At 53.7% G+C, this 15,159-nt stretch overlaps 4 protein-coding genes across 4 annotated transcripts in view; 1 reads left to right on the top strand and 3 right to left on the bottom strand.

The window, feature by feature from the left end:
• BBA_04999 (amidase family protein) overlaps positions 1 to 941 on the bottom strand; it is a gene marked incomplete at both ends in the record, with an annotated part of 1,705 nt that extends 764 nt beyond the window's left edge. The window contains 2 exons of the mRNA XM_008600096.1: positions 62 to 528; positions 662 to 941. Of these exons, the coding sequence (XP_008598318.1) occupies positions 62 to 528; positions 662 to 941 (747 nt within the window). The remainder of the gene's footprint in view (positions 1 to 61; positions 529 to 661) is intronic.
• Positions 942 to 5,357: 4,416 nt separating this feature from the next.
• BBA_04998 (Cupin, RmlC-type) lies at positions 5,358 to 6,592 on the bottom strand (the record flags this gene model as incomplete). The annotated part of the gene is made up of 2 exons (XM_008600095.1): positions 5,358 to 6,111; positions 6,204 to 6,592. The coding sequence occupies 2 exons, from the start codon at positions 6,590 to 6,592 to the stop codon at positions 5,358 to 5,360; spliced, it is 1,143 nt and encodes a 380-aa protein (XP_008598317.1).
• A 775-nt stretch (positions 6,593 to 7,367) lies between these two features.
• On the bottom strand, positions 7,368 to 8,536 carry BBA_04997 (uncharacterized protein; the record flags this gene model as incomplete). Its single annotated transcript, XM_008600094.1, has 3 exons — positions 7,368 to 8,032; positions 8,107 to 8,275; positions 8,372 to 8,536. 3 exons carry the CDS (start codon positions 8,534 to 8,536, stop codon positions 7,368 to 7,370), a joined length of 999 nt encoding a protein of 332 aa, XP_008598316.1.
• A 5,432-nt stretch (positions 8,537 to 13,968) lies between these two features.
• Positions 13,969 to 14,292, top strand: BBA_04996 (uncharacterized protein; the record flags this gene model as incomplete). Its single annotated transcript, XM_008600093.1, has 2 exons — positions 13,969 to 14,054; positions 14,124 to 14,292. The coding sequence occupies 2 exons, from the start codon at positions 13,969 to 13,971 to the stop codon at positions 14,290 to 14,292; spliced, it is 255 nt and encodes an 84-aa protein (XP_008598315.1).
• Between the last annotated feature and the right edge of the window lie 867 nt (positions 14,293 to 15,159).

Below are 15,159 nucleotides of genomic sequence, written 5' to 3'. Positions count from 1 at the left end.
TGCGCATCAGGCCCAGTCGCAGGCCGGCGACCGAGCCGGACGGGGAGAGGTGCGGCCGCACCGGCGGCGGCGGCGGCGGCGCGGGAAGAGACGAGTCGTCGTCGAGGCCAAAGGCGTCGGCCAGCAGCACGAGGTCGTCGACGCCGCGCGTAAAGAAGCCTAGCGTGTCGTAGGTGACGGAGAAGAACTTGAGCCCTTCGCGCGAGACGCGGCCCCAGGTCGGCTTGAAGCCGTAGATGCCGTTGAAGCATGCCGGCCGGATCACGGAGCCGCCCGTCTGCGTGCCCAGCGCCACTGGTACCTGAAAGTCGCCCACCGAGGCGCCCGAGCCCGACGACGAGCCGCCGGGCGTCCGCGACGGGTCGTGCGGGTTGCGCGTCGCCGGGCCCTCCCCGGTCGCGGCGAACTCGGTCGTTGTTGTCTTGCCGAGCAGCAGCGCGCCAGCCGCGCGGAGCACCTTGATTGGCGCAGCGTCTACCTTGGGGAAATCGCCCCGGTACGCCTCCGAGTTGAATTGCGTCGGCATATCTATATCAGGGGGAGGAGGGGGGGGGTAGGATTTTGCGCGGTCAGCCCAGAGAACATTCTCTCTTTTTTCGTAGCGCGCATCACTGCACCGCCGAGATGGCAATCTTGTCGGGAATAACAGCGGCCCACCTACCTTGTGTATAGATGACATCCTTGACGCCAATGGGCATGCCGTGAAGCGGACCGCGCTGCTCGCGAGGCACGGCGTCGAGGGCACGCGCCTGCTCCAGGACACGGCTGGGATCTAGATAGGCCCACGCCTGGACCTGCGAGTCGCGCTCGGCGATGCGGTCCAGCAGCGCCTGCGCATACTGCTCGACGGTGAGATCGCCGGCGCGAATGTAGCTCAAGACTTCGGCTGCCGTCAGCAGATACGCGTGCTCGACAATGGACGGTGTCTGTGCGGCGCCCATGGCGGTAGAGTTGAAAGCTCCCCACCCAGAACACTTGAGTTGAGAAAGGAAAAAGAGCTCAAGTTCTTGTAAATGGGCTAGATGCGAACAAAGTATAACCGCGTGATGTGAGTGGGGGATGTGTGAAGCGCAACGGCAATGACCTTCTTCGATATGCAAGTTGAAATCAGGTCCCGGCAATAGAAACAATGATATAGGATAGCCCCCTGCTATAGGCGGCTCCGTTCTCGGACGCAGCTTGTGTATAGACGGAGTATACTTTGATATGAGGAAGAAGGAGAAGAGAGAAAGAAAGAGGAGAAAAGTCGCAAGTTGTGTTGCCAAGGCATAAACTAAAAAAAAAAAAAAACGGTGCTCAGAAAAAGACTGGTGTTGTTAGCTTTTATTATATTCCCAACGACGAACTTCTCCACTGCGCCTCGCGCTAGAGTTACCACACTCTCGAGCCTGATGTAATTCCCAAGGAGGGGTGACGAGCTGAATGTATGACCTGTTACTATGGTTCGTACGACCTTGACCTCCTAAAAGAGCGACGTAGAAAGATGTGCAGAGAAGAGAAGGGTGTAGACGAAGAAAGTGAGGGGAGGGGGGGGGTCCCGTGGTGTCACACGGCTGCCGCTAGCTCGTTGGACAGACCCGGGGGAGCGGGTTAGGTTGTCGTGTGTCCTATTAGAATGAAAATACTCATAGACAGATTGTCTAACGTCGGAGATATTAGTGGCAACACGGCGTCGTGAAGAATGTATCAGAGCCCGTCCAAGGTTCTCGGAGATTGTGTTGGTCAAGTGGATGGGCTAATAGCGGGTAGACCCTGGCGGGAACGGCCGATTGAGTTCCCTTGATGTGGAAGGTGGGTAAAAAATAAAAAAAGCTTTTTTCCCGTCCTCATTGAAGAGACGTGCTTTGCGTACCTTTTTTGCCGAATGTCTTGAATCCGTCCCTGATGTAACCAGCGAAACACCCGTCAGTTCAAGTCAGTCAATCGCTTTGTGTTTCTTGTCGGTCTGTTGGGCCCCTTGTCCAGTCCAGTTCCATCAGTTAACTAAAGTGATACTGCGGTCTTGAAAAACGGGGACGCCCCCAGCGTTGTATATACCAGTACCGGATAATGATACGGTTCCCGACAAGACGCGGGGATTGGCAACTTTGCAAGGGGTCGTCGTCGTAGTCGCACTGGGGGGGACTCGGCAGATCAACAGCGTTGCAAGGCGACGTCAGAAACGAATGACAGATGGTTAACATGAGGCGCAGCGCCGAGGATAAAAAAAAAAATCAGTCCAGCGGGGGGGGGAGGAGAGGAGGGCAGGCAGACAGGCAGGCAGAAGCAAAACCTGCGACCAACTTCTACCGTCTGACCGGGCCGGACCTTCATGCAGAAGCAAGGTATAAATGTCAACGCCTTGCTGTGCCCCCTCCGGTGCTTTCTGACAAGTTGTCTCAGATACGGGGGCCCCGTCGTGTCTCTCTCTTCTTCGCCTGGTTGGTGTAACTAAACAATATGTCTGCGCAAACTCTCGGCCTGGCCTGGGGTGTGGTATTGTAGCTTTTTTTTTTTTTTTCTTTTTTTTTCCTCTGCTTGTCTCTCATTCGCTGCCCACAAGACGCAGCCTGCAGCTCCCCTCCCCCTTCTCAACTTCGCTTGCACCGGCGCGACGGACCAGCACTACCAGGTATCTTGCACATCCCAGCAAGGGGTCATGGGCGGCATCGTCCAATCAGCTGGTACTAGGCGAGCTAAAATTGGCCAACCAGCAGTAAGTATGGAGTACCTTGTGTACTGTCCTCGCTGCCGGGTCCCCCAAAAGCCGGGGGGGGGAGGGGGCGGAGGTGGGCAGCACTGGTCGGTTGGGCACGCACTTGCATGATGGACAAGCTGCAAAGTCGTGACCACCCTAACTAGCCAGGGCTGCGTGGGCGAGGATGTGGTCTGCATGGACGGCGGCACATGTCGTAGACGCTCTAAGAAGGTATGTCCTGCCATGATGCACATTTTCAAAACGGTCCAAAAGGCTAGCCGAGTCATGCATCACGACACCACTAGAATACTCTGGAATGCGGATGCATATGGACACGTGGATAGGCCCTTGAGCCATATTTTTCTTTCCTCTGATGGCTGTAGAGAAAGAGGGCGAAGAAAAAAAAAAAAAAAGGCAGGCACACTTTGCGAAGCGGTTGTACCTTTACCGGGCTGCCAAAGGCCCGAGACATGAATCCTACTTTACCCTGCCATCGTAGTTATTACAAATGAATCTCTTCAAAAAAGTCAAGTTATGAATGACAAAGCTGACGCACATGAGCTGGGCCAAACGCAAAACATGCAGACCAGCGACTCAGACCCAGGAAATCGGAAACAGAGCAAAGATTGGTTTCAGACACGGGTTAGACCTTTCCACTGCGTCCTCTTGAAAATAAGGTAGCATTCTGACTCAAAAAATTGACTGAAAAGACATACTGGTATAATTTGTTCAAGAGGAACAAGGGACAATGTGTCGACTGACAGAAGCAACCATGCATGTCAAGTGCCGTGGTCAGCCAGTGGGCAGGGGGGTTATACATCATGTACTGCTATTACTGGTCGTTGAGGTGCTCATGATCCTTTCTTATATTACACTATATTAGAAACGGAAAAAAGCGCGCAAAAGCGGTGTATGCGTGTATGCATCAGCGCATTTGCAGCGTCGCTCAGGCCAGCTCCCGGGAATCCGGTTGGACCATGAGAGCCCTAAATCAATGTCCAGTCCAGCCAGCCTTGCCGTCAAACAGCCAATGAGCAGGTTGAATATGCTCGAAAGATGGCGGAATGGTCCACACAAGGTCATGAAAAGACTTGGCAGGGTTTTCCTTTTGTGAGGCACCCGCCAAACCTTGCTTCCGGGGTAAAGCGGCCCGAATTACATCGGGTCGTGTGAATATGTTGGATGTTTCGTTTTTTTTTTTTTTTTTTTTTTCTTTGCACGAACAAGTTTAAAAAAAAAGAGAGAGAGAAAGAGAGAGAAAAGAGGGTGGCATTTCAAGTGAGCACACTCATTCCAGGACCCCTGACGATGATCAAGTGGCGTTGGAACAGTGCATTTGCATTTGCATTTGCATTCATGTCGCTGCCTTTGTTGTTGGACGATTTCGGGCGTCATGGTTCGCTAATCAACGCGCAGATTGGCCCGACGGCTGTACAGCGTGAGGCATTCGCCACTGAATCGGTGAGTGCTGCAGCTTATTTTTTTTATTTTTTTTTTTTCCTGTAGTTTAGGAAAAGACGCAAGAAATACTGTTTGTTTTATCCGGACCTGCTGCAGTCCTGCAACTTGACCGCCGGGTCGCTGACGGGAAACGTTCCGGCTCCGAGAACGGGAGACATGTACCGATCAACCTTGCGGCGCCCCCCCCCCCCCCCCGCGCCTCCCCTTTCTATGTTGCCGTGACGTCGAGCGTGTGCCACTTGCACTCTTCGTATTTTAGTTGGCCCGACATATACCGGTTAATTATACACGCCGCACACGGAGAGCAGGCAACCATTGAGCCTGGCCAGTTCGAAATTGGAGGTGCGCCGCCACGATATGCATGCAGTCATTTATCAAAGTTTCGGTCTGCGTGCGCGTCGCCTCATTCGGATTCTCTCTCATCTCCCAAGTTCCGAGGTCTTTTCCCATCTGGGTATGTAGTGCATGGCCATGCCAGCAAAAAAAGGTCCCCGGATGGTCGTCTCCGGCGGTCTCGAATCTTTTTTTTCTTTCAATCGGCTTATCCCGACGGGCTTTGCGAATTGTAAAGGCATACTGATAGCTCCTACCGGCATATTGATACATGGCGCAGAGCGGCCTCAACATATGTTAATATGCAAGAATAATTAATAACACTTCCGCCACACAAGGCGTGGTACGGAAGTATATGTAATAAGCTCGTCATGCCGTGCAACCTGACCAGCCCAACCCCCGCAAGCCCGACGTGGAGAGGCGTCGTGGGCAGCCAGATATTAGCCACGTTGCAAGAATAGCCAGATTATCGTGTCATTTATGACAAGCTTCCTTCCGAGAAATGTGCCGGGTAGATTTCCACGTGGTCTCCCTGTAACGGGCTCAGCCAGCAGTGTACTCTCCGGCAAGGATAAAAGTACAAGGCCTGCCTTGAGGCAAGTGTCACTAGGCGGGACTTTTTAATTTTTCTCTATGCATCTTTACAGATCAAAACTGGTAGACAGAGTGGAAGCCAAATTTTGCAAAAATATATATCCATTTTCAAGCTATTTCAAAATACCGCGCAAGCAATTCTTGCTGCCAGACGCCAGTTTTCTTTCTTGGCTGTGGACGCGTGATCCCCATGCTATATTACAAAAAAACGCCTCATTCAAAACGATTTCAACCAATCGCAAATTTTCCCTTCAAAAAGTCTTCCCATGTGACACAGCGCAAAAAGCCCTTTTTAGTGCCTCATGCTCTTTCCAATCTCAGACTGCCAGCCCTTGGAGCGCTCAAAGCCATTCGAGTGCGTCTGAAAGTCTGTCATGGCCTGCACAACCTCTTCCCTCGAGTTGAGTACAAACGGCCCATACTGGACGATTTCCTGGTCAAGTGGCGTGCCCGCTACAATCACGAGACGCGCATCCTTGGCGGCATCCTTGTCATTTTCCACGTAGACGGCGTCGCCCTCTTGGTTAAAGACGGCATTGTGGTACTGCGCGACGGGCACGCGATTCGCGTCGTCGCCTTCTTTGCCAAAGACGACGCCGTCGCCCTCGAGGACGTACGAAAAGGCGTTCCAGCCCTGCGGCAGCGGCTGCACAACCTTGGCGCCGGGCCGCAGCGTCACGTCGAGCAGCCAGACGGGCGTGTAGGCGAGGTCCTTGACCGAGTCGACGCCGTGGCTCTGGCCCGAGATGACCTTGATGGTGGCCTTGCCGCCGTCGACGTCGACCTGCGGAATCTCGGCGGCGCGGAGGTCGCGGTAGCGCGGCTCGCAGTACTTGAGCTCCTTGGGCAGGTCGACCCAGAGCTGCAGGCCCACGTTGGCGCTTCCGTCGGCGTTTTGGCGCGGCATTTCGCTGTGCTGCACGCCTCTGCCGGCAGTCATGAACTGAAGGTCACCAGAGTTGATTGTGCCGCTGGCACCCGTAAAGTCTTCATGATCGACGGCGCCTTCAAGGAGATAGGTAATGGTCTCTTGGCCGCGGTGGGGGCTGGTTGCAATGTTAGCATTTCAAAGCTGAGGAGGGGCGACGCCAGGGAATAACAGAATCAAAAACGGAGCAGAAGAAGAAGAAAAACGTACTGGTCAGGAAATCCAGCCCCAGGTTTAATGGAAAAGTGATCGAGCATCAAAAAGGGCGTAAAGTTGCGCAGGGCCGGCGTGCCAATCGAGCGGCGCACCCGGGCGCCCTGGCCCTCGGACTGCTCTCTGGCCAAAAAGGCCTTTCGGATGGTTCGAGGAATAGCAGCAGATGCGTTGGCAGCAGTCATTGCGACGGCAGGTGTGTGAATGATTCTCTTGTTAAGCAAGTTGAAAGACAGCGAGGTCGTTAGGCGCTGCTTGGCTGCGACGAGCGGAGCGGACGCAATGGTTGCAGTGGCCGATTCGGCTGTGTAAATGTAGACGAGGCTGGAGGAGAGGAGAGCAAAGATGGTTGCTGTGATGATGTTGTAGAGTGTAGATTGAAACATTAAAATTTCTGGGACTTGGGAACAAAGACGGTTGTTATATAGACGAGAAGCGACATGTGGTGGAATAGTTGCGAATACTTTGGAGGAGTCTGGTGCTTTTGAGTAGAGTTGTCTTGCTACATTCCATATGCATCTAGGCTAACCAAGAGCGAGCTTGTTAATAGGTTTCACAGTGCTTTCATAATACTTAGTGACCATCCAAACATCCACTAATTAGATACACAGCCCCTCGCAGTCTTGATTAGAAATTCATTACATCAGCGCTCTCTCTGTAATTGCTCATTGGGCTAGAAAGATCCATGTGGGACACTGGAATAGAGTAATTGGCGATGGCTGATTGGCTGAACTGAGCTTGTTAGTTCTGTGAAAATGCGCTTCCGGAAATAAGGCGGAAATGTCATCCAGACCTTGGGGGAAACAGACAAGAGGGCTGCAACTTGCAAAAAGTTACTTGCAGTTGAATAAAGTCAAGCAATTACGGCAAAGTATCGACATTCTTGATGCCATGGCTTGATTTCTCAATCATGTAGCTTTTATGAATTTGGTTCTGGTCAGAGGCAAGAAGTGTTACAACTAGCAAATACTACCTGCAGTTGAACAAGATTGCTTAATTGCGGAAAAGTATCCGAGATGCAACTTATAAAATTGATTCCGGCAAACTGTCCAAGGAGTCTTTGAAGTTCTACTCGAGATCCAGGCTCGAAACGTAGCAAAAAAAGTCCCACTTTCCAAACAACAGAGCATCAAACACTTCATTTCCCATCACAACATCACATCACGCCTTCTTCACAACCTCGACCAGCTTCGCCACCGCCTCCCGCACCGCATCCATCCCCGGCCGCTGCTCCTCCAAGAACATGGCCCTCTCAAACAAGTGATCCTGGCCCTCCGCCACCACCACCTCCACCCTCTGCCCTCCCATCACCTCGCGCAGCTCCTCGCTCACCCGCAGCGGCACCGCCGCGTCCCCGCTCCCGTGCACCACCACTGTCCGCGGCCATTTCTCCTTGCGCTCCCGCTCCCACCCGCGCCACTCCCTCCCGCCGTCCAGCGCCGCCGTCAGCGCCGGCCAGCGATTCTGGTGGATAAAGTACCTGTACAGCAGCGAGCGCGCGTCCCACAGCCGCTTCTCCGCTTCCGTGCGCGTGTCCTCCTCGGCAACGGGGAGCTGGAAATCCCGGTCGCGGGTCCCGTCTTCCAGTAGTGCCTCGGGACGAAAGATGCTTGCGTTTTCGTGGCCGTTGGGAATGGACCGGCCAACGACGAGGGGAGAGTCGGCGTCGAGGGCGGGTGCGACGGCCGAGTACGGCGTCGGTTCTGGTGTTACAAGCACCGAGGAGCTGTAAAAGGGATCCGTAAAGGAGTTGATGCCGGCAATGGAAAAAAGGGCGACGGGTGGCGGGTTGGCGTTGCGGCCGAGGTAGGAGGCCAGGAAGAAGCCTGCGGCAAAAAGAAAGAGTTAGAACGGCGCACCATGATGTCGTTGAAGGGAAGGGAGGGCGGGACATGCGCACCTGCACTGGCTCCTACCACGATGACTCGTCGCTTTTCCCCATCGCTGCAGTCCCAGTTCTGCGCAAAGTCGTAAGCAGCCGTAACATCTTCCGCCAGGCCGTCGGTGCCCGTCTGCGGCATGAGGCGGTAGCTCGCACTGATGAGCGGCCACTTTTGCTTATAACAAGTCTGATTCAACATTTCGCTCATCAGCCAAAAGAAGCCCAAATTCCATCCCGCAGCGAAAACCACCCTTGGATTACAGCCCTTCTCCTCTCAACGTACCTGTGCCAGCCATGGCGGGACGCAATCCCGGCCCCATCCGCTCAGCGCGCCGGCGTGGAAGAAGAGAGCGACCGGCGCATCTGGCACGGGCTCCGAGGGGGTATAAATGTCGCACTCGATGGGCATGCCATGGTTGGCGTACACTTTTGTGATTTTTTCGAGCATGGTGACAATGAATGGGGTTTTGTTCATGTCTGGTGGTTAGTCCGTCCCTGCAAGTTTAAAAGGCAGAGAGCGGCTGCTGCACACGGCGGATGCGGGGTCGGCACCGGAACACAGCCGCCCGGCATCGACTGGTAGAATGGAAGCTTTTACCTCCTCTCTTTTTTTTCTTTGCTCGAGGTCTCGCGAGGCAAACGCCCTTTTCATATTGGGAGTGCTATAGTCTCGCCAATGATTAGAGTGTTGGTGTTGCTCTGAGCGGTAACCTAGCTCTCATCGCAAACAACCCGGGCCCCATCCATCTGCGTACCTCCTCGGTTTGCGCATTACTTCCGGCGTCGATAACAATCACTCTCTTCAAAAGTTCCGCCAGCGCTTGCTTGTTGTCCGTTTCACTGCAATCAGCTCCCGCGCAGGATAAATCTGTTCCCATTGGCGCTGCTCTTCAGTCTCTGCCCGTGTCTTGTTCCCGGCTTCACTCCTGCCCGTCGAGATTGTCCGTCGTGATGGCCATCCGTTCTTTGCAGGGTAGGCGTCACACAAACTTCCTCGGGGTTTTTCTAGATGTTGTCATGCTGCACCTCTGACCAGGCCTTCTTGATGACTATCCCCAATCTGAGTCTCTACCCTCAACGTTTGCCAAGTCCTGGCAAAGCACGCGTTCATTCATCTTTCTATTCCACAACCAACTGCCATGCCTTGTACCTAGCGTACGCCCAGCTATCTCTGTCCTTGCCAAAGACTCAATTTCATCGCTTCTCTACATTGCTCTCCGTGTCGAAAGTTGCGCTCTCTTCGAAGACGTCGAGAAGTGTCGCACACTGTGCCGAACAAATGGAAGGGTTAAACTGCTCGTTATCATGTCCTACTTTGAAAACGTTACGCACGAGGTATAGGTAATCTGCGCCCTTTTAGAATTGACCACGTCTTCGTGTTATATTAGCGAGAGCTTACACAGTAGGATGCGCTCGCGGTAGACATGACATATAGAAACACGTCTTTGGCAAGATGTATTGGGCAGACTAATTATTATGTATTAATACCGTGACGCTAAACAGGTCAACGGCCGAGACAGGCAACAATCAGGTTTATATTCTTTTAAACACTTGTGGCATGAAACCATACATTAAGAAACCCTTTGTCCACTCCCGTCGTTACCATTAGAACAAGAACAAGATCAGTAAATCATATCGACCCTCGTGGAGCCTGCCTAGCACCTCGACCCCAAAGGTCGAGAGCCGAGTACCACGTTTTTGTCTAGATTTGCCCGAGTAGGTTCTTCCAGTTCAAATGCGACACCCAGGTGACCATTTGTATCGAGGTGCATCAGGCGGGGTATTATGTGACAAACATGTGCATCATGAAGAAGAAGAAGAGATTGCAGACAACAGCTCATGCTTTACAGCATAAGAGCAGCAATACCGGCGGCAGCGGCGACAAGGCCGACCTGAGCGGTGGCCTGGGGCGCGTAGTTCTGGGAGCCAGTGGTGGAGCTGGCACCAGCGCCGCCCTCGGTGGAAGAAGATCCGCCATTGCCACCAGAGCCCTCAGAGGAAGTGGGAGCCTGGGTCGTCTCAGAGCCGTTGCTACCCTGGGTCGAGGAGGCACCAGCGCCGTTGCCAGACTCGGAGCCAGTGGTTTCAGAGCCGGAGCCGGAGGTGGACTCGGAGCCGGCACCAGTACCGGTGGAGGTGGCCTCGTCAGAGCCAGTAGAGGTGGCGCCGTTGCCACCATCGGAACCAGTAGATTCGGAGCCGGAACCGGAGTCAGTGGAAGAGCCAGAGCCGCCAGCACCGCCAACGCCACCAACACCGTTGCCGGAGCCAGAGGTGCTAGTGGCCTCAGAGCCGGAAGCAGAGTCAGTGGAAGAGGCACCATTGCCACCATCGCCACCGGTGGAGGAGGCACCGTTGCCACCGCTACCGCCGTCACCACCAGTGGAAGAGGCACCGTTGCCGCCGTTGCCGCCGGCGCCGCCAGTACCGGAAGCAGATCTGCAAGCGGCGATACCGAAGGCGACAACCTGAGCGGCGTCCTCGCTGGGGCAGATGGCTGCCGAACAGTCACGGAGACCGAAGCCGAAGTTGGCGTTGTCGCAGAGGCACTTCAGGTCGTTGGCGCTGCAGCCGAGCTCCTGGGCCTTGGAGGCAGCCAGCATGTTGTTGGCGCAAGTTTGCTGCGACGGGATGTTAGCGTGGAGCCTGTGTGGGTTGATGTCGATGATTACTTACACCGCACTGAGCCAGGCTGGAGACGTCCTGAGCGGTGGCAATGGCGGCCAGAGCGCTGAGAGCAACAAATGTCTTCATTGTGACGGGATGTGAATTAAAATTCAAAATCTATGTCGGCGAATGTCAGCGAAGGCTCGGTTGTGTGTTGTGCATGTCGGTGAAGCATGACCGAAGCCCTAGATCGGAATGGAAAGAGACGTCGAGAGCATTGAAGCAAGGCACAGTGGGTTGAGCGACGTGGTTGTAGCCAATCGCGATCGGCAATTGTTCGAATTCAGAGCGCGTATCGTCAATTGGTGGGCATAAAAGCCTGAAATAGGGCCATTCGTTTGGTTGGTGCATCGGCGGAGAGGCTTGAAGTGTAAGACGAGAGGGTGGATGCAAGACCTACTGTTTAGAAGAAGTGAAGTCGACGAGACAAGACACAGGGCTGAGGTGTTGCAGGGAATCGTTGATAGAAACACTTAAGTGAGAAAGCCGGTGGCAGTTGAAGCGTGGGGAGAAGGAAGAGAAGAAGGGATCTCGAGGATGGAGGGGGAGGAAGTCGATTATTAGTAGTGCAGCGGGAGCGTGTCTGGGAAACGGCAAACGGCAAGCGGGTGTGACCAATTGACCCAGAAAATGAACTCTAAATGTGGATAGCGATGGGTGTCTGCCAGCTGGCACCTGTGGGAGGGTGGCAGCTGGCAACTGGCAGAGGGTAGAAGAGCAAACGGAGGGCATGATGGCCTGGTGTTGCCATTTTCCTGTTGCTGGTCTTGCAAGCTGCCTCCTTCCAAGCTCCAGAGGTGGACTAGAGACTAGCGCAAGACGGCTGCACGCGATGGGTCTGCAAGGTATGGATGTACCGTGTGCCATGGTGTGTGCAGGTACCTTCCGTTACAAGCGGGTACGTGCAGCCAAACCTTCCTTGGGCCAGTATCCGTACTCTATCTAATACTGGTAAATTTCCTTGCCTCAACTCTCCTCATCAACTTCCTCTGGGTCTGGGGGCTGGATTTAATGCGCTAGGCTGGGGTAGCACTAGCAAGGTACAAATCACCGCGCTGGGTCGGCCTTGAACGGACATGGTGCGCTAAAAAATCGATTCGGCACTAGCCACACAGGCGGACAGGGGTGCAGGGGTGCAGGGGTGCAGGGGTGGCTCAGGGAAAAGGGAAGAGTGGAGAAATGCTCGTCATAGCTCTCTCACTCTTTTCCTCTCCCTCTTGAATCTTGTTAAACAACAGCGGGGATTGCCACTGTAAAAGGACAGCCAAACAGGGTCAGTTCAGCCAAGCAAGGCCTTGTCCGTTGATATTCCCATCGCAGCTCAAGTGATGAGGCGCGGGCTACAAAGAACTACCCTATGTATGGATACTGATTCTATCATCCGTACATCGGCAGAAACAATGCATGTGTGACTGCATTGATGATGTAGCAATTACCATCAGCTAGTTACTGATTACAGGCGAGCGAGCTTCCGAGCCACACAGCCAGCCCGTGCCAGCCCTCGTCAGGTACAGCGGCAGCTACTTCAGCACCATTATGACATTTTCAGGTTTTTAGCCTTTATTTATTTACTTTTTTGTCTCTAGTACAGTCCTGTGTAATAACAATTCTGATTCAGCCCGCGCACTAAACACGCGCCAAAGCCCCTCGCGGCCTCTGTTTGGTTGGGCATGCTCCTATCTAGCTCGGTCTCGGTGGGCTTTAGCGGCCTCTTCCATTGTAAACTGCCCATGAAAGTCGCCAGTGGGGTCAAGCATCTAAAGCGAAATGAAGAGTAACTTGCCATGGCACCACCAGAGGTTATTCGTAGTTGATTGACGATTGATTTTGTTTTAAAATTGCATTGTCCGATTTTCTGGGCCGCCTCTGTCATGCATCTCTTCACCATCGGCCAGTAGGAGCCTGTAGAGGACCAACTCTGAAGCTTGCGAATTAGCGTTTTCCCAATCAAACAACAAACCCAAAGGAAAAAAGTCTCCCGTAATACCAGGCATGCATGAGATTCAAAGTCAGTTCTCGCGAGCTTGAGCATCCCTTCCCTGAAAGCCACATCTCCCTCCAGTACACCTTGTCTCGGACCCCGCGTAGCCTAGATACTGGCCGTGGAATCCCCTCCCTTTGAGATCCCTTGCTCCCCAGTGCTCCCTTATACCAGCAAAGCCCTTAATAATATTGCATTTCGGGCAAGGGCGTGATTCGGGAAAAATTTTATCGCGTCGGCTTCAATGGTATGCTATTGGGGAGTGTCTACGGCCACCCCATTTCCAGACATTATGTCTTGGGACACAAAGGCCTGTAGCGAGGCCAGAATGCTACTGATACATCGGGTCTGTCCTGCATACTTGCTGCTAGGCCTCGTCACGCCGCACTGCTGAAGAGACTTGTGTCTCGACATAGCCAGTTGCCACGATTCCATATCGGCTCGTCATCACAAGTAGAGCTACACTGCCAAATAAGTTGAAATAACCAATCGCTAAAAAAGCCAGCAACCTGATCCAGAAGCCATCCAAATTGAAATACTCGGGGAGACTCCCGCTTCAGCTAGCCTGTGCTTACATTGGCAGATTGCAGGGCCGTCCATTGCCGCTGCTCCTGCCGGAACCGGTTTGCCTGTCTATCCACGAATAACACGGCAGATAACTACGTGGAGAAATGGTCGTTGCCAACCTGTTACTCAATCTTCGCGTACTGCCACTTACACGCTCAATAGCAAACGCTCTCAAACCCCATGCGACGCCAAGCTCGCGCGGGTGCACCTACGCATTCCAGAGTTTTCTTGGTGAATCATCTTTTCGTAGCACACTCAAATACTGCACTAGCAAACCACCCACAGACGAGTTTTTGAGGGATATTGTATCAAAACACAGCGCGATGGGCTGATGATTTATCCGATGGTTTCTTATAACGATCGCCGTCGTCAGCGGGGACTCTCACGCCTCGACCGAGACTCTGGTTCACCCGCTGTTTACGTTCGTACAGCATCTGTAACGGAATGCTCAATTGCCATCATGTATCTTCCAGCAAAACAAAAAGAAGCAACAAGCTCAGCGAAAGAGTAAAGAGTAAAGATCCCATAGTACTAATTTGCCTGGCTCCCTTGAAACAGACAGGGCGATAGCTTGGGCCGCCGCGCGGAGGGGCCCGGCTCAAAGTCTAAATTATCAACGGATATAGAGCACTGTTCTTGGCTTGACAAATACATAGTTGGGTACCATGTCGGCGCGCCGTCAGATGAAGATAGTTCACATGCTCCAGATCACAGATGATGCAGACACGACGGGAAGACTCGAGCTTGGTTGGTACGCGCGCCCCGAACTCGAACAGGAACGTTTTTAGGTGCGTGTGGCGCAGGCGCTGCACCAATTCAGCGGCCTCCAGGCGCCCAAGCGCCGCAGCTTTCAGCAGCTCGCTGTCTCCGACGCGGGCACGCCGTCTCTAGCCACGTCCTGCTACCACAACAAGCCTGCGCCACAGCGAGCAAGCTGGACAAGCTGGCACACGGAAAGCTTCGTGACAGCCTCACACTCCCACTACTGACCATCAGCACACCAGCTACCAGTATTCCGAGCGTAGCCAGCACCAGGCTTCCATCGAGTATCCATCAAGTATCCATCAAGTAATTGTCTCCAACACTCGACTTCAATTCAACGATCCTATGTACACTGTCAACTCGACTGCCAGCCTACGGAGCCCCGTTACTCCGTAGGTACTGAACACTACAATCGCCGTTTGCATCACCAATACAATACAATACAATACAGATTTCGCTTATAGCATCTTGGCTTTCCCAAGCAGTCCAATTGCAAACGCCGACGAACCAGCCGACTAATTTCACAGGCTCCAGACTCGTGGGTTGGTTCCAGGTTGATTGGTACATATTTGCTTGGCGAGCGTCTTCGGAGACAACGCCGTTCAGAAATCAGCGGGACACACCTCCACGGCGTGGCGCGCCACAGGGCCTGCATTGGTTCGGCTCCCTGCCCCTCCCGCTTCGCTCCCCTGCTCAGCTGGGCTCTCAATTGCCTGCTCCACAACTCAGTTACATCATCCGTCACAATTTGGCAAAGGCAGGTTGAGCCGGCTGGCCAGCCAAGGCCTCTCTGCCCTGGCTCGGTTCGATTGCTTCACCCACATCCCATCCGCCCTTGGCCGCAGCTTGCGCCACACGAATCTTCGACGTCACTCTGTACTTGAAACTGTCAGATGTGCGCCAGGCCACCCGGTAATAGCTCTATGCCTGGTCGGCGAAATGCGACATTGCCGTTGAGAGACCCGAAAAGCAAAAGCAGAACCATGATAATTGCGCTGTCCCGTCTGGGGCTTGGGGCCTAAGCAATCGGTCGCTCGGTATAATCGTTCATCTACCTTTGCCTGACCGCTTTGGGGCACACCGTCACCCAGCCA

The sequence above is a fragment of the Beauveria bassiana genome, assembly GCF_000280675.1.
Source record: "Beauveria bassiana ARSEF 2860 unplaced genomic scaffold BBA_S00012, whole genome shotgun sequence".
Lineage (NCBI taxonomy): Eukaryota > Fungi > Ascomycota > Sordariomycetes > Hypocreales > Cordycipitaceae > Beauveria > Beauveria bassiana.
This window is presented reverse-complemented; position numbering and strand designations above follow the sequence as displayed.